The sequence below is a fragment of the Podarcis pityusensis genome (genome assembly GCF_964106645.2).
Source record: "Podarcis pityusensis genome assembly, chromosome: 1".
Classification (NCBI taxonomy): domain Eukaryota; kingdom Metazoa; phylum Chordata; class Lepidosauria; order Squamata; family Lacertidae; genus Podarcis; species Podarcis pityusensis.
The window spans coordinates 69,379,913-69,398,236 of record NC_138028.1 but is presented as its reverse complement, the minus strand read 5'-3'; the positions used below and the strand labels follow the sequence as shown (position 1 = coordinate 69,398,236).

Sequence of the window (18,324 nt, the reverse complement as noted above, 5' to 3'; positions counted from 1 at the left end):
AACCACTGAAATATCTTTGCTGCCCATTATCCTTCAGCGCTCATAATAATAACCTGGTTTTGCCATTTTAAATTGTTTATGTATCTGCATGTGGACAAGCTAATAAGTAGTCAGTTAATGAATAATGAGCACAATATTGTTCAATATAAATGAGACAACCTAATTAAGAGCAAATGAGGTTGAAGGCACTTTATCCCTCACCTGCGAAGGGGACTTGTTAATCGGTTGCCTTTTTCCTGTCCTTTGTGTTCTTGTGCAGTTTTTAGGGCTTGATGTTAGAATTCCTATCTATAGTACCTCAGGTATGTTACTGGATATGTAGGTAGCCCCCATGTAGCCATTTTGTAGTATGATCTGTTATGGTAGATGATGGGGTTCTGGTAAAAAACCAAAGGAAATCATGCAAGTCTGGGCTCCCCTCTGATCTGCAGCTCTGGATCAAATCTATTTTTCCAGAGATATTTTACTTATTATTCACAGATACCAAAGAGCAGAAATGTCTATAAAGAGTTTTGGCATTGGTCTTTTAATTGACAACCCCCCTGCAGGCATCTTGAAAATTAATAAACAGTCATAATGAAACTGCACATTAAGGCAATGATCTTTGAACTACAGTACTATGCAGGAAGAATCCAAAGGACTCCCCTGGGTAAGAAGCATAGCATGAGCGGGAGGAGGTTTGGCAAAAGGAAAAACAGGGTTAGGCAGAACTTTGAATACTGTAGTTTTGCTTGTCTGATGTTAATGTTGGTGTTTGTTTCATTTGAATTTACTGTTGTGGTGCTTCAGGGACGGGGTGGGCAAAAGATGAAAATGAATAAATGAGAATAGACTGCAGCTTACAATTATATTATGAGAAAAATGCAATTGGACATTGCGATTTATTTTGTTTAACTTGAATGTTGTCTTAATTTGCATTTTGTTTAATTTGTGTTAAGGTCCTCTCTTTATTTTGCAAGTACTCCAAAGCTGACGTTCTCCTACATGTTTTTGATTCAGTGCTCTATGTACTGTTAATTCCTTTCCCATGTAAAGCATATTATACAGATACGGTAGATCAATTTTTACAGCCCACACTTTTCACTTTCCACATTCAAAGATTGATTTTGAAGGGGCTGTGAATCACAGTTTATTAGACATAGTCTTTTTACTGTACAATTATCCTGGTATAATAAAGTCAAGTGGTGGTCCCTAAATAAGACAAACATATCTGCTGGGCAAAGTTTTAAAAATCTGTAAATACAATATTATATATGATTCTATACACACATATAGGTACTATGTATAACTAACTGTGTTACTGTATATAACTATATTTTCAAATGACTTTTGTTGGGATCCTGTTGGGAGCAGTCAGTGAGGGTGGATGGTGCTACATACCTGGCCTCCCATCTACTTTACTGGGAGAGAGGGGGGTGAAGAGGTGGGGAGATCTGCATTGTGAGATGCACTGGTGGAGACAATGTGGTGCTCCTGCTCATGGGCTCTCACAGTGCCAACTTCCCTACATACTACATGCTATTCTATAACAATTTTAAGGAAATCAATACTGATGCATATCCTGTCACTTTTGGCATTTTTTATGAAATGCAATTCTAGTGTTTATTATCTAACACAGGTGCCTTTTTAGAATGATTCCTTGGAGAAGTAAATATGGAACATTTGACAGGTAAAATTTCATGTGGATTTTTCTAGTTCCTGGCCATGTCCTCAGACACCCATTGTCAGGACTGGTCGTTGTCCTCTTCAGATCACCACACAAATGCTTCTTGTTCTTTTATAACTTTTTATTGTGTATTAACAAAACAATCTTATAAACGGTTCTTAACTATTATTCCTCAGAGTCACTTATTTCAGATACCTTCTGAGCTCTGCTTCTCCGTGACCAGCCACTCTCAAAATGGCGAAGGTGCCCTTCCCTTCGCTTTCCCACTCTTTTTTCTAACCTCCTCAGTAGAGCTGGCTTGTATCTCCCCTCCTCCGAATCTGAGCTAGAACTTAACCCTTGCCTTTCCTGTGAAAAGCCAGTCCCTCCCTGTTGTTCCTCTTGCTCTCTTCTATTAGATTCACTGCTCTCCTTCCCCCCTTGGGGAATGCTTTCTCCCTCTGAGAAACTGGAAACTTCTAACTCTTCCCTGACACCCATGTTTATTTTACAATTCATAAAGTAGCTGGCTTAGTTCAAACTTCTTGGTTTAAAGTAGCCATATTTTAAATGCATATTTATTATCAACAGTTATCCCAATATTCCAAAACCAAGAAAGCTTCATGAGATAACATTGCTTTTGAGTAGCAGACAATTGCACAAGGGGAGTTCTTCGGTTTTGTCATGAAGAAGCTTGAAAAAGAAAATAACCCTGAAATCAAAATCATAAGCATTCTGGAAGAAAGTTCTTTTCTACAGAAAAATACTCATGGGTCAAAGAAAAACACAGCTATTAAAGTTTGTGAATAATTTGATTCAATTCTGCTAAATATTTTTGTAAACTTCCATAACCCCAAAATTTGGTCTCTGCCATTAAATTCTCTTGCTCTTGAGTGATACTAGGGGTCATCAACCTTTTTCAGCCGTGGACTGGTCCACCGTCCCTCAGACCATGTGGTGGGCCGGACTATATTTTGGAAAAAAATATGAACGAATTCCTATGCCCCACAAATAACCCAGAGATGCATTTTAAATAAAAGGACACATTCTACTCATGTAAAAACATGCTGATTCCCAGACCGTCCGTGGGCTGGATTGAGAAGGTGATTTGGCCACATTCGGCCCCGGGCCTTAGGTTGCCTACCTCGATATAGACTTTAGTGCAGTAATTCCCCCCCCCCAAGCTACTTAAAAACCAAACAAACTGATGCACTATTCATCACTTGTAATTTCTCATTCACTATCAAGTAGTAGGTATAGTGTAGAAAGCATTCAGATGCAATAAAATAAACAAACCAAAACAAAGCTATGAGTTAGCAACAATCTGAAGTGTAAGACAAATGCTACCAAAGAAAGTTGGAACCCTTGCTGTCTTCCAGGGAAAAGAAATGCTTCACATTTATAGTGCAAAAAAAAAAAAAAAAAAAAATGGTTAAGAGTGATGCTCAGACCCCCAGGAGCAAAGTTTTGTAGGAAGAGGGAAGAATGTTAAAATATCACCCATGCTAATTATAAATGGCAGATATAATCAGCTAATTGGAAATACAGCAAAATATACAATGCAATCTAGTACCTCACACACATGAACATTTGTACAGTGGTGCCCCGCAAGACGAATGCCTCGCAAGACGGAAAACCCGCTAGACGAAAGGGTTTTCCGTTTTGGAGGTGCTTCGCAAAACGAATTTCCTATGTGCTTGCTTCGCAAGACGAAAATGTCTTGTGAGTTCCTGCGGGGGTTTTTTCCTCCCCCCCCCCTTTTTCCCAAGCCGCTAAACCGCTTATCAGCTGATGGCTAAGCTGCTTAACAGCTGATGCTAAGCCGCTTATTAGCTGATCGTTAAGCCGCTTATCAGCTTATCGTTAAGCCGCTTATCAGCTGATCGTTAAGCCGCTTATCAGCTTATCGTTAAGCCGCTTATCAGCTGATCCACTAAGTCCGCTAAGCCGCTAATACTGTAGCACTAATCCGCTAAACCGCTAATGGGCTTGCTTTGCAAGACGAAAAAACCCGCAAGACGAAGAGACTCGCGGAACGGATTCTTTTCGTCTTGCGAGGCACCACTGTATTCAGTAAATTACAAGTTGAAGCTAAAAGGAATTTTAAGTACCTGCAAAGTACAGTTCATCATCCGTACAACGTAATCGAACTGCTGATGATCCAGTATAGCTCGATTTTGCTGAACATGCAGGCTTAGTTCCTGTGTCAAACATTGCCGTGCTGCTTTTCCTTTTAGGGCTCTCAGTGCAGCAGGCAGAGTCTATATAGAGAAAAATGTATTCGAATTGCACAAAACATTAGTTTAATTGTGTTCTTTACTAATACTTGGGTTATTTGTAAATAAAGTAAACCAAATCTACAAAGTCTCTAAACGATCAACATTTAAGCTAGTGATAGGTTTAAACTCTCCCAGATTTTCATATACAGTGGAACCTTGGTTCTCGAACGGCTTAGTTGATGAACAAATCGGCTCCCGGACACCAAAACATGGAAGGAAGTGTTCCGGTTTTTGAACGTTTTTCGGAAGCCGAATGTCTGATGCAGCTTCCGCTTGAGTGAAGGAAGCTCCTGCAGCCAATCGGAAGCCACACCTTGGTTTTCGAACGTTTTGGAAGTCAAACGGACTTCCGGAATGGATTACGTTCTAGAACCAAGGTACCACTGTATTCCTATTTCCTAACCGAACAACATTTTCATGCTAAATTATAAAACTGAATGAAATGTGGGGGCTTAGAGAAGGAACTTCTTGGTTGTGGCCTCAAAAGTTAAGGAGTATGCAACATACTGAGACATGGCAGTGCTCAGTCTTGTAGGTTTTAATGAATGTGTGAAAAGCACTGCTCTTTCCATAGACTTTAAAGATGTTGTATAAGTGGTCATATGACTGAGGGTGGAATTCAACATTGTGCTAGGGAGATCGTTCTTCATCAGAAGCATTCTGCTTGCCCAGTGGAATGATTTCCCATCTCTTTCCCTTATGCACTCTTTCTAGAGTTTCTCCTGACCCTCTAGAGTAGATTTGGGTGTTTATGCAGGGGGAAGGCAAGTGAAAATAGTGCCAGTAGGAGCCCTTGTGTTGGCTTCCACTAGTAGAGTGGGTTAATTGATCCAGCCCTTAGTTCTTTAGGACATTGATTTATTTGTATTAATAAAATAAGGGCAATATCCAAAGATGCCTGCCTGCTTCCACAACAAAAATCTATTTGCACAACAGTATTTCCTGTTTCTCTTCTCCCTGTTCTAGTCCTTCATACCTTCAAAGTCTGTCTCCAGCTTTGAAGTAAGGGAACAAACCAACCTGAAGTTGGAGACAGACTTTGAGGGTATGAAGGGCTGGAACAGGGAGAAGAGAAACAGGAAATACTGTTTGGACCTGATTGTTCACTGGGTGGAAAAGGAAAAAAAATTATGTGGGTGGAGGAGTGACCTCTCTATGTGTAAGGTAAAGAAAAACAGGGAAGATTTGCGGGGGGGGGGGGGTTCCATGTACAGAAATGTAACAGAGAAGGGGCAAACAAGAGGGTGAGGTAAGATTCCAATTTTAATTTAGAGTAAAAAGGAATTCACATGCACTGCCTCCACCCTAACTGGTACCTCAGTACTTTCAGTCTGATACTTGATGAAGAGGACAATGAATAAATGAAAAAGGACTACAATCTGGCAGGAGTAGTAAAGAGGTCAATCACTTAACATGTATGAGTTTAACTTGGAAGTACTCCTCAAATAGTTTAGCAGAATTTTTTATTACCTTTTCAGTCTCCAAAATTTTATTTTCAAATATAAAAGAGATGCAGTTTCTAACAACTTCCAGCCTTTGTGCACTGTTGAAAACCATACTTGACTTTTCTACTATGGAAACTAACAAAGAAAGAAGTAGAAACATATGTGAAACAATTTCTTGTAAAAAGCATCACTAAAGAGCTATTGCATTAGAAACATTCCTAGAATAACTCCTAGGGTATCTTTGTTTTATTTTGCTACATTTGTCCTCATTAAATGCGCAGGAGAACACAACCCTATTAATGCACAGTCATGTCTATCATATTGATACGTGGGGAGACTTGACTGACATTTTCCCCCCAAAGAGGAAAACTGTGCAAGCATGTCAGAATTTAAAATCCATATGAATTTGGCAGGGAATATTCAGGAGCAAGAACAAGCAGAAATCTGGCATTTTGATGATCAATTTCCCCTGCAAAACCCTTGTGAATTACGGGTTATACTCCTTTACGGAAGTAAGATACCTGGGATTCCAGCAATGGAGAATTAAAAGGGAGTTGGGGGCCAAGCCAAGGCAAATAATGAGAAATGCCATTGGCTTTTTGAAAACAATGGCACCCTGGGGATTCCCCTAGCAGAGAAAACTGTGTCTTACCATTAGAAATCCAGCATGACACATGGCCCCAAATGAATAGCTCAGGGCCCATGCCAAAGTAGGCACCCTTATTTCAACCACCGTATTACCCAAATTGTCAAGAAGGCAGTCCACAACTGCTGAAAACAGTCCAATATGTAATAATGACTCAAGTTAGTTAATGCACTGATGATGGTAAGGCCAAATAGAAAAGATGGCTGGCTAACTGGTATAGCTATTATGGCAGTGGGGAATGCATTAGTAATGCAGAACCCTGCACACACAATAGGCTATGTAGCGAATACCTCTGTGCTTTAATAAAATAACTGTCAACTCTTGTACGTTGGGTGGGAGGATCTAAGCACCTCAGAGGAGGGTAGGACACTGATCTATTCAACAAACTAATATGAACACAGAAATATTTATTTTGATACCACAGAGTACACTTATCTATTTTCTTAAAACTGCTACTTCCCATCACATCAAAATATATTCCACAACCATAAGAACTCATAGATACCTAAAGATAGGACTACTGTTAATGACAACTTTATTCTTATCATTAAACAAGTCAGTGGTTTATTTCAATGGCTAAAGTGTTACTCACTTCTAAACTGTGAAACCCACATCACTGTGAATCAATGTGGGAAAACGTATGAAAATATCCACATTTATCCTGTCAGGAGAAATTGTTACAGCAGAATTAAACATAGGGTGGCTTCTCTTACCAACAGGTGGGCCAGCAGGAACAACACATTTCCTTTCCACACGAGAAGCAGGTGGTGCACTTTGGTTCTTAACCAAACTTTCCTGGATTAGATCCTGAACATGATTCTCATTAATCTTGGGGAAAGGAAGTACATGAACTCGCAGGTGAGATCCTTCCGTAGGTCGTGGAACTTTCTGGAATGCCATGTGAGGATTTGGATTCTCCTGAATTAAAATAAATACTATTTGAATTAAGGTATTCAGTACTTTCTATCAATATTTTATAACAATACAGAGTATCATCTTGGTATCTAAACCAATAAAAGACTTATTTGACATATTATTTCACTTAGCAAAAGGGTGGAAGTGATTGTGTAACCCTAAGAGGAGTATCAAGCCTTTACTAGTAAAAACTTAAGCACGTTTGATTTAAGCATGTGCATAACACATAAAATAAATGAAAGTGCTCCATTTGAATGTGCTTCACTTTGGATTGAGCCCAAAGTATTCTTTTGTGTTTCAAAAACACCAAGTTTGTAGCTTATTGGAAAGTAATAACACTTTATGCACTGTCTTTGTGTAGAATTTTAAAATGACTAATGCTCCATCACAAATTCATGTAACTGTAATTTTTCAATGTTCATTTTTATAAGATTAACCTTTAAAAACAAAAAACAAAGTTGTAAGACAAGGCTAAGCAAAAATTATACAATGTAAAAGTATGTACACTGTGTTTTATGCTGCAGTATAGGAACTGTGGGTAGTCCTATAGTCTTTATGCTATAGCAAAACATTTCTGTTCTCACACCCTACAACTTTTATGTGGTTCACAACAATAACATAAATTCACACAAACTATTTTTATAACAGTGTTGATTTAAAATTTTAGTGCTAAAATACAATCACAATACATTGAACCCAGAACATCACATCAGCTGGGCATACAATAACACTTAACTGTTCTTTCAGACAGTGTTTATTTAAATTATAAGCCTCATTTCAAGCTTATTTACACAGAAAAGCTCTCACAGGGGATTTTAACCTCACCTCCTTTTTCATTTTTCCATGTGTGCTTGCAACAAATCTTTGACACACACTATCTCTACAATATTGTTTATACAGCCACTCATCTCACTTGTCCTTTTCCATCATTTGATTTTGGCCTTAATTTAACACACTGCTTCTGTTTTAATTTTGTTTACATGAGTAATCTCATCATAAGTGATTCTGTAAAGAAGTCATTCAGTCTCACACTAAAGCAACACTTTCCCCAAAACAGCACAATAATTAAACTCATAGGAACATGCAATGGCCATTCTGAGGCTGTGCCCAGACATCTTCTCCCACTCTCAGATTTTAATCACAAATGGCACAATTCTAGCTAGCAGCAATTCAGTGGTATGGTAGAAAAGATGGTGTTAATGAAGGTTTATTCCCATTTTCCATTGTGGGGAACCCAGAGCTTAACAAAAATAATGATGAGCCTTTGTCTCATCCACATACACACACCTCGGCTGGAAAGTCTCCAAAAACATAAATGTAACAATAATGATATCCTACAGATCACAATACATCTGCTTCGTTGACACACAGAACAACAATAGCTGTCATACTTTCAGTATTGAAGTAGTTCTAGGGTTGCTCAAAAATGGCATTGGCTCTGGTTAGTAAAGTCAAGCAGAAACTATTGTTCCAAGCAAGAAAGTAGAAGCCACAGACACACAAGTAAGGGGACTAGTTTTCATCTTACTGTATTATATGGCTCCCATTTCTGGGCATGGTTTTGGTTGTTGCATATCTGACACAACTGAAAAGTAAGTGGCATATTTCAACTAATATTAAGAAAAGATACCTTGAGTTAGATTCAGTGTAAATGGGTCTCCAAATGCAACAATCACTTCAGTTAAGTTATACAACTAAGTAACTATATGTATAGCTTCAACATACATTCAAGGCTACCGTATTTTTCGCTCTATAGGACGCACTTTTTCCCTTCTAAAAAGTAAGGTAAAATGTGTGTGCGTCTTATGGAGCGAATGCAAGCTGCGCAGCTAAGCCCAAAGCCAGAACAGTGAGACGGAGCGCTGCGCAGCACTCCGTCTCGCTGTTCTAGCTTGGGGATGGCTGCGCAAAGCCTCCGCAGGGCAGCGGGGTGAAGGCACCCTGCTGCCCTGCGGAGGCTTTAAAGGCTGTCCCCGAAGCCAGAACAGGGAGACGGAGCGCTGCGCAGCTGGCTGCGCAAAGCCTCTGCAGGGCAGCAGGGTGCCTTCACCCCGCTGCTCTGCAGAGGCTTCAAAGGCTGTCCCCAAAGCCAGAACAGCAAGAGGCTATCCCAGAAGACAGATCCCTCTTGTTGTTCTGGCTTCTGGGGTTCAGAATTTTTTTCTTCTTGTTTCCTCCCCCCCCCCCCAAACTAGGTGCGTCTTATCGTCCAGTGCGTCCTATAGAGCGAAAAATACGGTGATTCTATTTAAATTTCCACTGCTTCAATGATTCCTATTTAAATTTCTACAGTTTCAATAATTTGAAGTGAAACATTATTCAGTGACATTATAATATGTGAATGCTTTGTACTTACGTTTTTGAACAGCTGGTCTGCAAGTTCTCTGACATGCTTTAACATTTTTGATGAATTGCTTTCCTCAGATTTAATTCTCTCTACTTCAAATGCTACCAACTTAAAGGGGGGAAAAGGTTTTAGTTGAAAAAAATTAACTATTTTCTGGAGAGTAAAGTAACTCTTTTCAGGATCTAAAATAAAGTTTAGTATAATGAAGACTTTGAGAAACAGTCCTGCTGCCAATGACCCCAAACCAGAAGCTGCAACTGGCAGAAGACTGGCTCAGCCCCACTAGTCTACACAAATAGAGGCTTGGTCAATCTGAGTCGTCCATTTTGGACATTCATGAACCAGACTTTGAGCTTGACCTGGCACTCTTCAATCCAAGAAAGGACTTGTATGCTACATTATATGGTACTTTTTATTGTTGTCCACTGAAACACCTTCTGCAAGCACCTGCATTTCCCAGGATTCATATATGCTGGTTTATTGCCCAGTCATGAATTTGAAACCAACACTCCTCTAATGAAAAGGCAAGTCTGTCCCATCATATTGCACACATCATGCAACATCTCTAACTTCACTTTTGTGGAAACAGATGCCAGAAGTAGGATATTATATTTTATGAACCATTTCTAATCTGGTAGCATAGTTCTTTAAAATAATATTGACAACTGTCAATTTATATAGCACATTTAATATGCTAAGCAATATTATTATTATTCATTAAATTTCTATACTGCCTTTCATCCGAGGATCACAGGGCAGTTTAGAATATAAAAACACAAAAATACATAACACAGTAACAAAAAAAATATGAAAATTTCCCCCCCTTTTGGTTAAAAGGCCATAAATTGTTTAGTTAGCCGAAGGCCTAGGGGGAGAGGAATGTTTTTGCTTGGCACTTTAATATATGAACCTTCCTGGGGAAAGTATTCCACAAGCAGGGAGTCACCACAGAAAAGGTCCACTCTTGTGTTGCCACCCTTAGGACCTCAGATGATGATTGCAGGGTGTGGGTCGGTTCAATATGCAGTTCATGTTTTAAATACATGCTATATTGATACAGGAATGTTTTGTCAAAATCTGTTAGTTTTTGTGTGTATTATATTCAGCATTCAGAAGTGTACACAGCAAATCAACAAAACAAACTGATTGCAAGGGAGCATAGAAACACCGTAAATAAATAAACATGATTCCCCAATAGTAACATTATTCTTTTTTATAAATTGTAAAATTTATGGCACTAGTCATGCCAGTTATGAAAACCCAACTGTTTTATTTTAAAGGCAATATTTCCCCATTCCCATTTCTTCTCTGCATTAACAAACTCCCATAAATGTCATACAGAAAGATTTGTAGGAGTATGTAAAACCATGTTATAATATTGCCATTGCAATTTTTAAAGATTCTGAACTGTCCGTAACATGCAGTAGTCACTTTTTATTTATTATGACAGAGCTTGCAATATGTTCTCATGCATTCATTATGGCTGGGAATATTCCCATTGGTTCCACACCTTTTTTTAAGAACTTAAAATCATTTTCTTAAAAAAACAAATGCATTCAGCAGAAAAAATCCCAATTGTTTCCAGTGAAATTATTTGCAAGAAAAAATGTAATGACTACACAAAACGAGTGCTTTAGAGGTAATTCACTGCAGAATTTTTCACAATGATATATTTCATAATGGGGAACCAGTGTGGTGTAGTGGTTAGAGCACTGGAACTTGGGAGACTAGGGTTCAAATCCACACTCAGCCATGAACCTTGGGCTAGTCACTGCCCAGCCTACCTGACAGAATTGCCGTGGGGATAAAAAATGGAGGGGGAGGGAAGAACCATGTATGCCATTTTTTTCATTGGAGGAAAGGTGGAATATAAATGTGATACACAAATAATGTGACAAAAGCATTATTTTTATGACAGAAAAAAATTGTTACAGAAATTTAAGTATGAATATTTTCTCTCACTTTCATATTTCTTTTAAAATATTTCTACCTCATCAAAGAGATCACAGGATCTGTAAGGAGGACCTCTCTCTGACACAAAACCAGCAAATGCCATTCCATTCAGGATTTTGGTAAGAAAATCATTCTCAATCAAGCCTCTCTGGCCCAAGAAGGCTGCCTGTGGAAACAAGTAAATGTTAACCATGTAAACACATTTTTTCATATCATTGTACTTAAGAGTCAAAACAAGCAAACACAAAAAGATGGTTGCAATAGAAAGTAAGATACAAAAGCAAAGAATGAGCGCCTAACGCTTTTTATAAAACCAAACAGTGAACCTGCATAGCATCAAGGTTACTGTAAACAGAAAATTTTCCATCAACACACACATTCTCATTCCAAATATGTTTGGAATCCATTCAGAACTCTGTTTTCTTTCAGCAAACAAAATTATGCAAGGTAAGATGTAAAAGTTACATATTAAATGCATTTAACAGCTATGAGGTAAAAAACAACAGCTAACTAGTACTAAAGCAAAATTAGGTGACGATAAAACATGAGCATTTTCAATCTTGATTCTCACTGGATCCATTGGGATATGGTACTATTTGAAGGTTTTCTTGAGCCACCTAATATGATGCCCCCTTCCCCTTCTTCTAGGGCATTGGAGCATGCAATAGGACAAATGAAGATGGAATGCTGGGTGGGGCAGACTTGTGCTATAGAAGGTCAGGGAAAAAGTCTGATGGAAAAACAACTTGGCAGATGAGTTTTGCTTCATGCTCAATGTCCGGCTGCGGTCAAAAAAATCCCCCCCCCATGGTGAAGTAGGCTAGGAAATGCTAGCTTGTTTATTCTTCCTTATTTTGGCTCACTTGCTGGAGCCATCTGGATTATTTTACAAAACTATTCACTGAATTGTGAATTAACATTTAATATGATACACATTATTCACTCCTAATCTCTGCTAGTTGCACATTGTTATCAACTGGATGGTGCATGTTAATGTGCTGGAGGTTAATGAGTGTACAACTGTTGCTTTAAAGAGCAAAGGGGTAGACAAAGTGATCACCATTTCATTTTTTTTTAGTTTAACTGCTATCTGTAGGCTAAAGTATCATTGTAATTATCATTAGCATGCAGAAAGAGCATATCAGGTTTCAGCAAACTAATCTACATTGGAGTATCAAACCACATCACTGACCTATGCAAGACAACTGCTGCACTAATAATTCTAAGACTTTTTTAACCTCTTAAAAACAAAAATATGCATGATCATCTAGAAGCTGATAACTTAGCTTTGCTTTTACCTTGTGAAAGTTTATGACAGGTTCTGAATGAATCCTGATTAGCTGAAGACAAGATCTATATCCTTGGAAAAGCTGTGCAAATAACCTAAGAAAGACACCTCGCACTTCTTTATCCTGTGAAAAGACAAGGAAATTGAGTGCAACTATCTCCTATTAAACACAAACTAAGAGAAAAATGCTTCATCTGTCTTTAGGCATAACATACCAAGAGGAGCAACTGGTATGGTAAAGTGTAAAAGTATAAAATCCTTTCATATGAACTCCAATGGCCCAATAAAAACAACAGTCAGAGTGTGACATCTTTGTAGTGAAGTTTAACATCTGAAGTACATTTTAGAAAGATATTTCATTAGGTTTTGAAAGGTGAAAGATTTACCTTTCAGTTAGGAATAAAAATGTTCCAAGCTTAGCCTAAACCAGAATTTAACCTATTGCTACTTCGGGACTTCTTCTACTTTGCTACTTCTTGCCAGAATGGATGGCATCACAAAGAGTAATACCAACAATGCCTGGGCTTTGTTACTCATACTTCCTGAGGTATTAAATCTACCTGACATTTAAGGATAAGGAAACATGATGAGTCCCCTGAGCTCTGCCTTGTTCTCTGATTCTCCTGCTTCATCCCTTGCACATCAAGAAAGTAAGTGGTGCCCAAGCAGGTGGGAAGTCCAGATTATCTGTATGAGCAGCAGTTTGGCTGCCAGAAGGATCTATCATCAGTAATCTACTGAGGAAGAAGAAGAAGAGCACAAATCTGCATGTTGAGATTCCTGCATTGCAGGGGGTTGGACTAGATGGCTCTCAGGGTCCCTTCCGACTCTATCATTCTTTGATTCTTATTAGTTTTCCATTAAAAATGCAGTATTGTGTGTAAGTGGTATTCTGAATTTGCATTAGCGCTAAATTTCAACGATAAAAAGTACAATGCAGGCTTACATCAGAGGACACTGATGAGGTACTGTATAACTTCATAAACCAGTATAAAGATATAGGATGCTAGTCCTATGTAGAGTAGACACACTGAAATTAATTTGTATGACGGCCATTAATTTCAATGTGTCTACTCTGAGTAGAACTTGGTTGGATACATTGCCTTGTCAGATAGTGCCCTTCAATTTAACAGCAATTGTAAAAAATAATAATGTTAAAATGAAATGATGAAAAAAATGTAATAATTATAAAGTATTTATGAAGAATACAGTAAAAGGAAAACCATCATTTCAGGAAAAGCATTATTTTTTTCTGTTTATTACAAAGCTAGAAATACTGGGTCTTACCAACATTTTGGAATGTGACAGAGCTGTTCGAGGAGGAGGAAATGCATAATCTGCTGTTTCCAAATCTGGATGTAAAACCTACAATTTTAAAGAACAAAAATTCAAAGGAAGCACTATGTTGGCAACATTTTCCTAAGTTTATTTTTCTTAATATAGACCCTTCCACAAACATATTTCATATTAAGCCTGACAGCAAAGGCTTGCATCCCATTTAGATCCTTACCTCCCCCCTCCTATGAGACTGAACAGACAAAAAGACTCTAAAAAAAATATCAAGCAATGACCAGTAAGAAAATAATTATAGCTCAACAATAAAGCAACTCTCAACAATAAAGCAACTATTGGTCTTTTAAGTCTGTAAAGGGGGAAACAGGACAGACAGAGTTGAAGATGTATGTAACAAGGGGTATAAAACAAATAAATGTTTCCTTTAAAATTTCCTGGTGATTCTTGCTTTGTTTTTTATGCTTGGTCTATGTTGGTCTAGCATATTAGTATGAAATATTTGCCTCTTTATGTTACTTGGTAACAAATTGAGAAAACAAAAGTGATGCATTAAAGGGTAATATTGGAAATCAGACTTACTAGAGAGAGGGCAGTTTGAGTCTGGTGGAGTAGTGGTTCGGGGAGCTGGGAGAGATGAATACATTCGGGAATTTTAATTGTACCACCATCCAGATCTGCTATAATTACATCTAACTGAAAGACAATGGCAAATGAATGAAAATGTTATATGAAACTTCACATAATCGATAGGAACACAATTGAAATATTTTTAAAAAAACAGCAGAAAAATCTCTTGGGATGCCTCTTGACAACTGTGTTGTGACCTCTGGTTCTGACTCCCTATTTCAGGGGATGAGGTCATGAATTCACAAGGAGCATCAGCAGGTGAGAGGGAACTACACTGAAAACAGACCTAGACATCCGCACATCCATGAAAGCCCAGGTGTAAGAGAAGCCTGTTTTGCCAGCAACTCTTAGGCTGCTTTCAAATGACCCCAACCCAGAAATCCCCCCCAAAAAACAGCTGCAATGAAGTCAATGACTGTAAAAGCAGGCTAGGCCCTTTTAACTGAAGAAGCTTTGCTCATCTGGTGGGGTGGGGGCTAGTCACAGAGCTAGAGCTCTACTGAAGGCTCACTGTGGGTTTGCTTGCTGTTGAAGCAACATAATTTGAGCTTCCTCCTCTGATGCTTCAGCCAGAGGTGCACATGGAGCTATCCAGGGTGCTAACTTGCTTTGTCTGAACATGCATCGTTGGAACCTGAACTTGGCTTGGCTTAACTTTGCCTCATTGGAACCTGAAACTTGCTTTGCTGACATTGCTTTGCTGAAACCTGAACCCATGCCTCACTCACACCTGCATGGGACCTGTACCTAGAGTGAATGAGAACACCACCTGTAACAAACCACAGTTTTGATGATGTATTAGAAGCAAAATATGGAAACCTGTATCCTGATAAACAGTGCACTACTAGGGGCACAGTTGAAGTGTTGATATTGAATGGAACTGCAGCATGTACTCAACGGATTGATTAGATCAACTAAAACATTATTATTGACAGACATGTTTCTAAAAAGGCAGGCAGCAGATAAAAAATGTTAAGTATTTATCATAGAATAAATATCTCCTTTTCTCTATTTCACAGGAGGGAAAGGATCTACCAAGATGTTGTGTACTGCAACAAATAAATATGTGCATTATCTAAAAAAATGGATGATAGATAAATTTTAAATAGTAAACCATCTTTTGTTTTCTTCTATTTTGTATTTGCATACATTTATGTTTGTTTATGGGATGACTAACAATACATTTAAAACCATTTTATGTCGTTAATTTGCTTTATCCACTTGCTTGTTACAGTTCATTTTATTATGAAGCTGATCTACCTGAATTTTATGCTCAATCATTTCTCTGTATGGCAACGTAAGCAGGGATAAAACTTGGTTGAATATACTCACAAGTTCATGAATCTCATTACGGAAGACAGAATGCACACCAATAATAAAGGGTGTGGGTGAGCTGAGAACTTCAAGCAGCTGTGCAGGGAGAATTGGAATGTACGGGTAACTGAGGGAAAAGTGAAGGGAAAAACTGTAGCAACTTGTTGAACATAACATATTACATGAAGTAGCTTTCTTATACTTACCATTTCCCATATATACATCTTTTAATTATTAATTTTTAAAAAAATCACACACTATTTGCACAATAGTGCAAATAGCAGCAAACACACATTTATCTACAGAATCACTTGACTCAACCATTTAAAAATTACTTCCCACCCCAACACAATATTATTTATCCATGAGTTACAGATAGAAAAATCTGATTTTCGGATTATCAATATTTAGACAGCAAGTATTCATTTAAAATGACTGTCAGTTCACTAGTTAAATCTGTATTTTACAGATAACCCTATGTAAATATATTTTAAACAGTTATGGAATATAAAAGTTATTTCAATAATGTACAGTCTACTAATGTGAAAATTAACAATACAAACTAGGCAAATAATTTATGCTCATTTAAGCAGGAGGAATTCTGAAGATCTGTTAATGGTAATAAGTTGTACCTAGACGAAGTTCACTGCCTTCATAAGTAGTTAGTTCTCACCCTGGGTGTTCCCACAGCCACAAATCTAGGATGTTGCTAATGCATATTGTGGGCACCCCAGCTATGAATGTTGTTATGCACAAATAATAAAATCTGATAAAGTTGCATCTGATAAAGTGGACTGTAGTCCATGAAGGCTTAAGTTGTAATAAATTTTGTGAGCCTTCAAGAGTGCAATGAGGCTCTTGTGGTTTTTGCTGCAGCAGACTAACAGAGCTACCCCTTTGGAAACACAGTATGAGTGTAACACCAACACACTAACCACGATAGTGTCTGTCCACTTCAGATAGATCTGAATAGATTTAAAATAAGACCAACCCTTCCTGGAACTGGGAGGCAGAGAGAGACAACCAGTGAAAGTTGAAATATGTTTAAGCATCTTCAGCACACCAAGTTTCCCCAATGTGCTAAAGTCTACATTGGCTTTAAACCAGATTACATGAGAATCTAATATAAGCTTGTATTTCTGGAGTTCGAAATCTTAGAAATTTTGAGTATTACATTCTTCAAACACTGTTGTTAATTTGGCTTTTGACTGCAAAATATAATGCATTTTACTGTTTTCCATGTAACAAAATGTATGAATATAACCTGATACAGCTACCAACCTCTTTTGAACAATATATTTGAAAATACGTTTTTCAATCAGGATTCTAATTTTGAATTTCTGAATTTCAGTTCTGATGCTAACTCTTAGATGAAAATAGATCTCAATGCTTTGAAATGTATTAAAAGGAAATAAGTTTAATGAGTTGCATGCAGTAACATAATCTTCTGTACAAATGTCTAATATCTAAGTAGAGGGCATCCATGTGAAAAACTCACACCAATATGGATTTGGTGTTCCTCAATGCCACGAGTTGCACAAAAGAGCTTACCTATATTTGAGAGGAAACATTAAAGATTCAAGTGCTCTACTGGCATCACTCAGTCTTTGGAAACTTGCAGAATGAAAGAGGACCTTATTTTCTGTAAGAACTGCGCAGAACAGACTCAGCACATTTTGAATTCCTTTATAAAAAAACACACAAACAAATTTTAGAAGATAGAAATGCACTGCCAAATAAAAGTTAAAATGAAGTAATTAACATTTTTGGAGTCACTTTAGGAAAATCTGTGGTAAGAATATAATGTGCTACATCTTGGGGATTTTCACTTTTCCATGACACTCAAGTTTTGTTTATTTGTTTCTTTTATTTTAAGGCTGGCCCGCTCCTCTATGATTATTTCCCTATGGTTGGAATATTTTGTGTTAGATGTCTTTCAGGATATTTGATCCTATTTTCCTAACAGTGCTCAATAGTGACCTGAAATGGCATTTTGTACAAGTATTTGCGCTTCTGGAGCCAGGCAAGTGGTTAACTTATCAACCAAGCTTAATGTATCATCCTTTACATAACGGGTCTCTGAATACATTAGGTTGTTGTTGTCAGCGGAAGAACAGAAAATGTCTACTAGAAGTTATCTGTAAAGTATAAACTGAAAGTTTTAAGTCTGAACAGAAGCCAACACAGGTTATGCAAGCGACTGTAAAAGATTAGCTGGCTGTAAAATCTAAACAACTCTCACATTAATTGAGTTAATGAATCAAATGCTACTAAAAAAAGACAGACAATAACTTATTCCAGACATAAACAGTATACCAATGCAATGTCTAAACATTTTAATACCCTGGGGCCAGCCCTACTATTTGGGAAAGGGAGGCAAAGATCTCAAGCAGCAGCTTGTTTTAGGCACCTTGCTCAGTCATTCCTCCTAAGCCTGCCCCCCACCCATCCTCCTCTGCTGCAGATTGGAGCTATATGTGCTACAGGCATGTCATACACCCTCTAAACTAGCCAGCTGCACAGGAGGACATTATTCAATTGTTAGCCTTGAAGTAAGTTTCAATTGTCAGTC

General features: G+C 37.9%; 1 protein-coding gene across 2 annotated transcripts in view; it reads right to left on the bottom strand.

Moving 5' to 3' along the window:
* SBF2 (SET binding factor 2) overlaps window positions 1-18,324 on the bottom strand; it is a 212,872-nt gene that overhangs the window by 73,674 nt on the left and 120,874 nt on the right. For both annotated transcript variants that reach the window (XM_081013068.1, XM_081013069.1), the window contains exons 7-16: window positions 17,304-17,436; window positions 15,771-15,879; window positions 14,391-14,504; window positions 13,806-13,883; window positions 12,529-12,642; window positions 11,268-11,396; window positions 9,287-9,385; window positions 6,729-6,933; window positions 5,395-5,504; window positions 3,757-3,906 (exon numbers count right to left, since the gene is read on the bottom strand). In XM_081013068.1, the coding sequence (XP_080869194.1) occupies window positions 3,757-3,906; window positions 5,395-5,504; window positions 6,729-6,933; window positions 9,287-9,385; window positions 11,268-11,396; window positions 12,529-12,642; window positions 13,806-13,883; window positions 14,391-14,504; window positions 15,771-15,879; window positions 17,304-17,436 (1,241 nt within the window). The remainder of the gene's footprint in view (window positions 1-3,756; window positions 3,907-5,394; window positions 5,505-6,728; window positions 6,934-9,286; window positions 9,386-11,267; window positions 11,397-12,528; window positions 12,643-13,805; window positions 13,884-14,390; window positions 14,505-15,770; window positions 15,880-17,303; window positions 17,437-18,324) is intronic.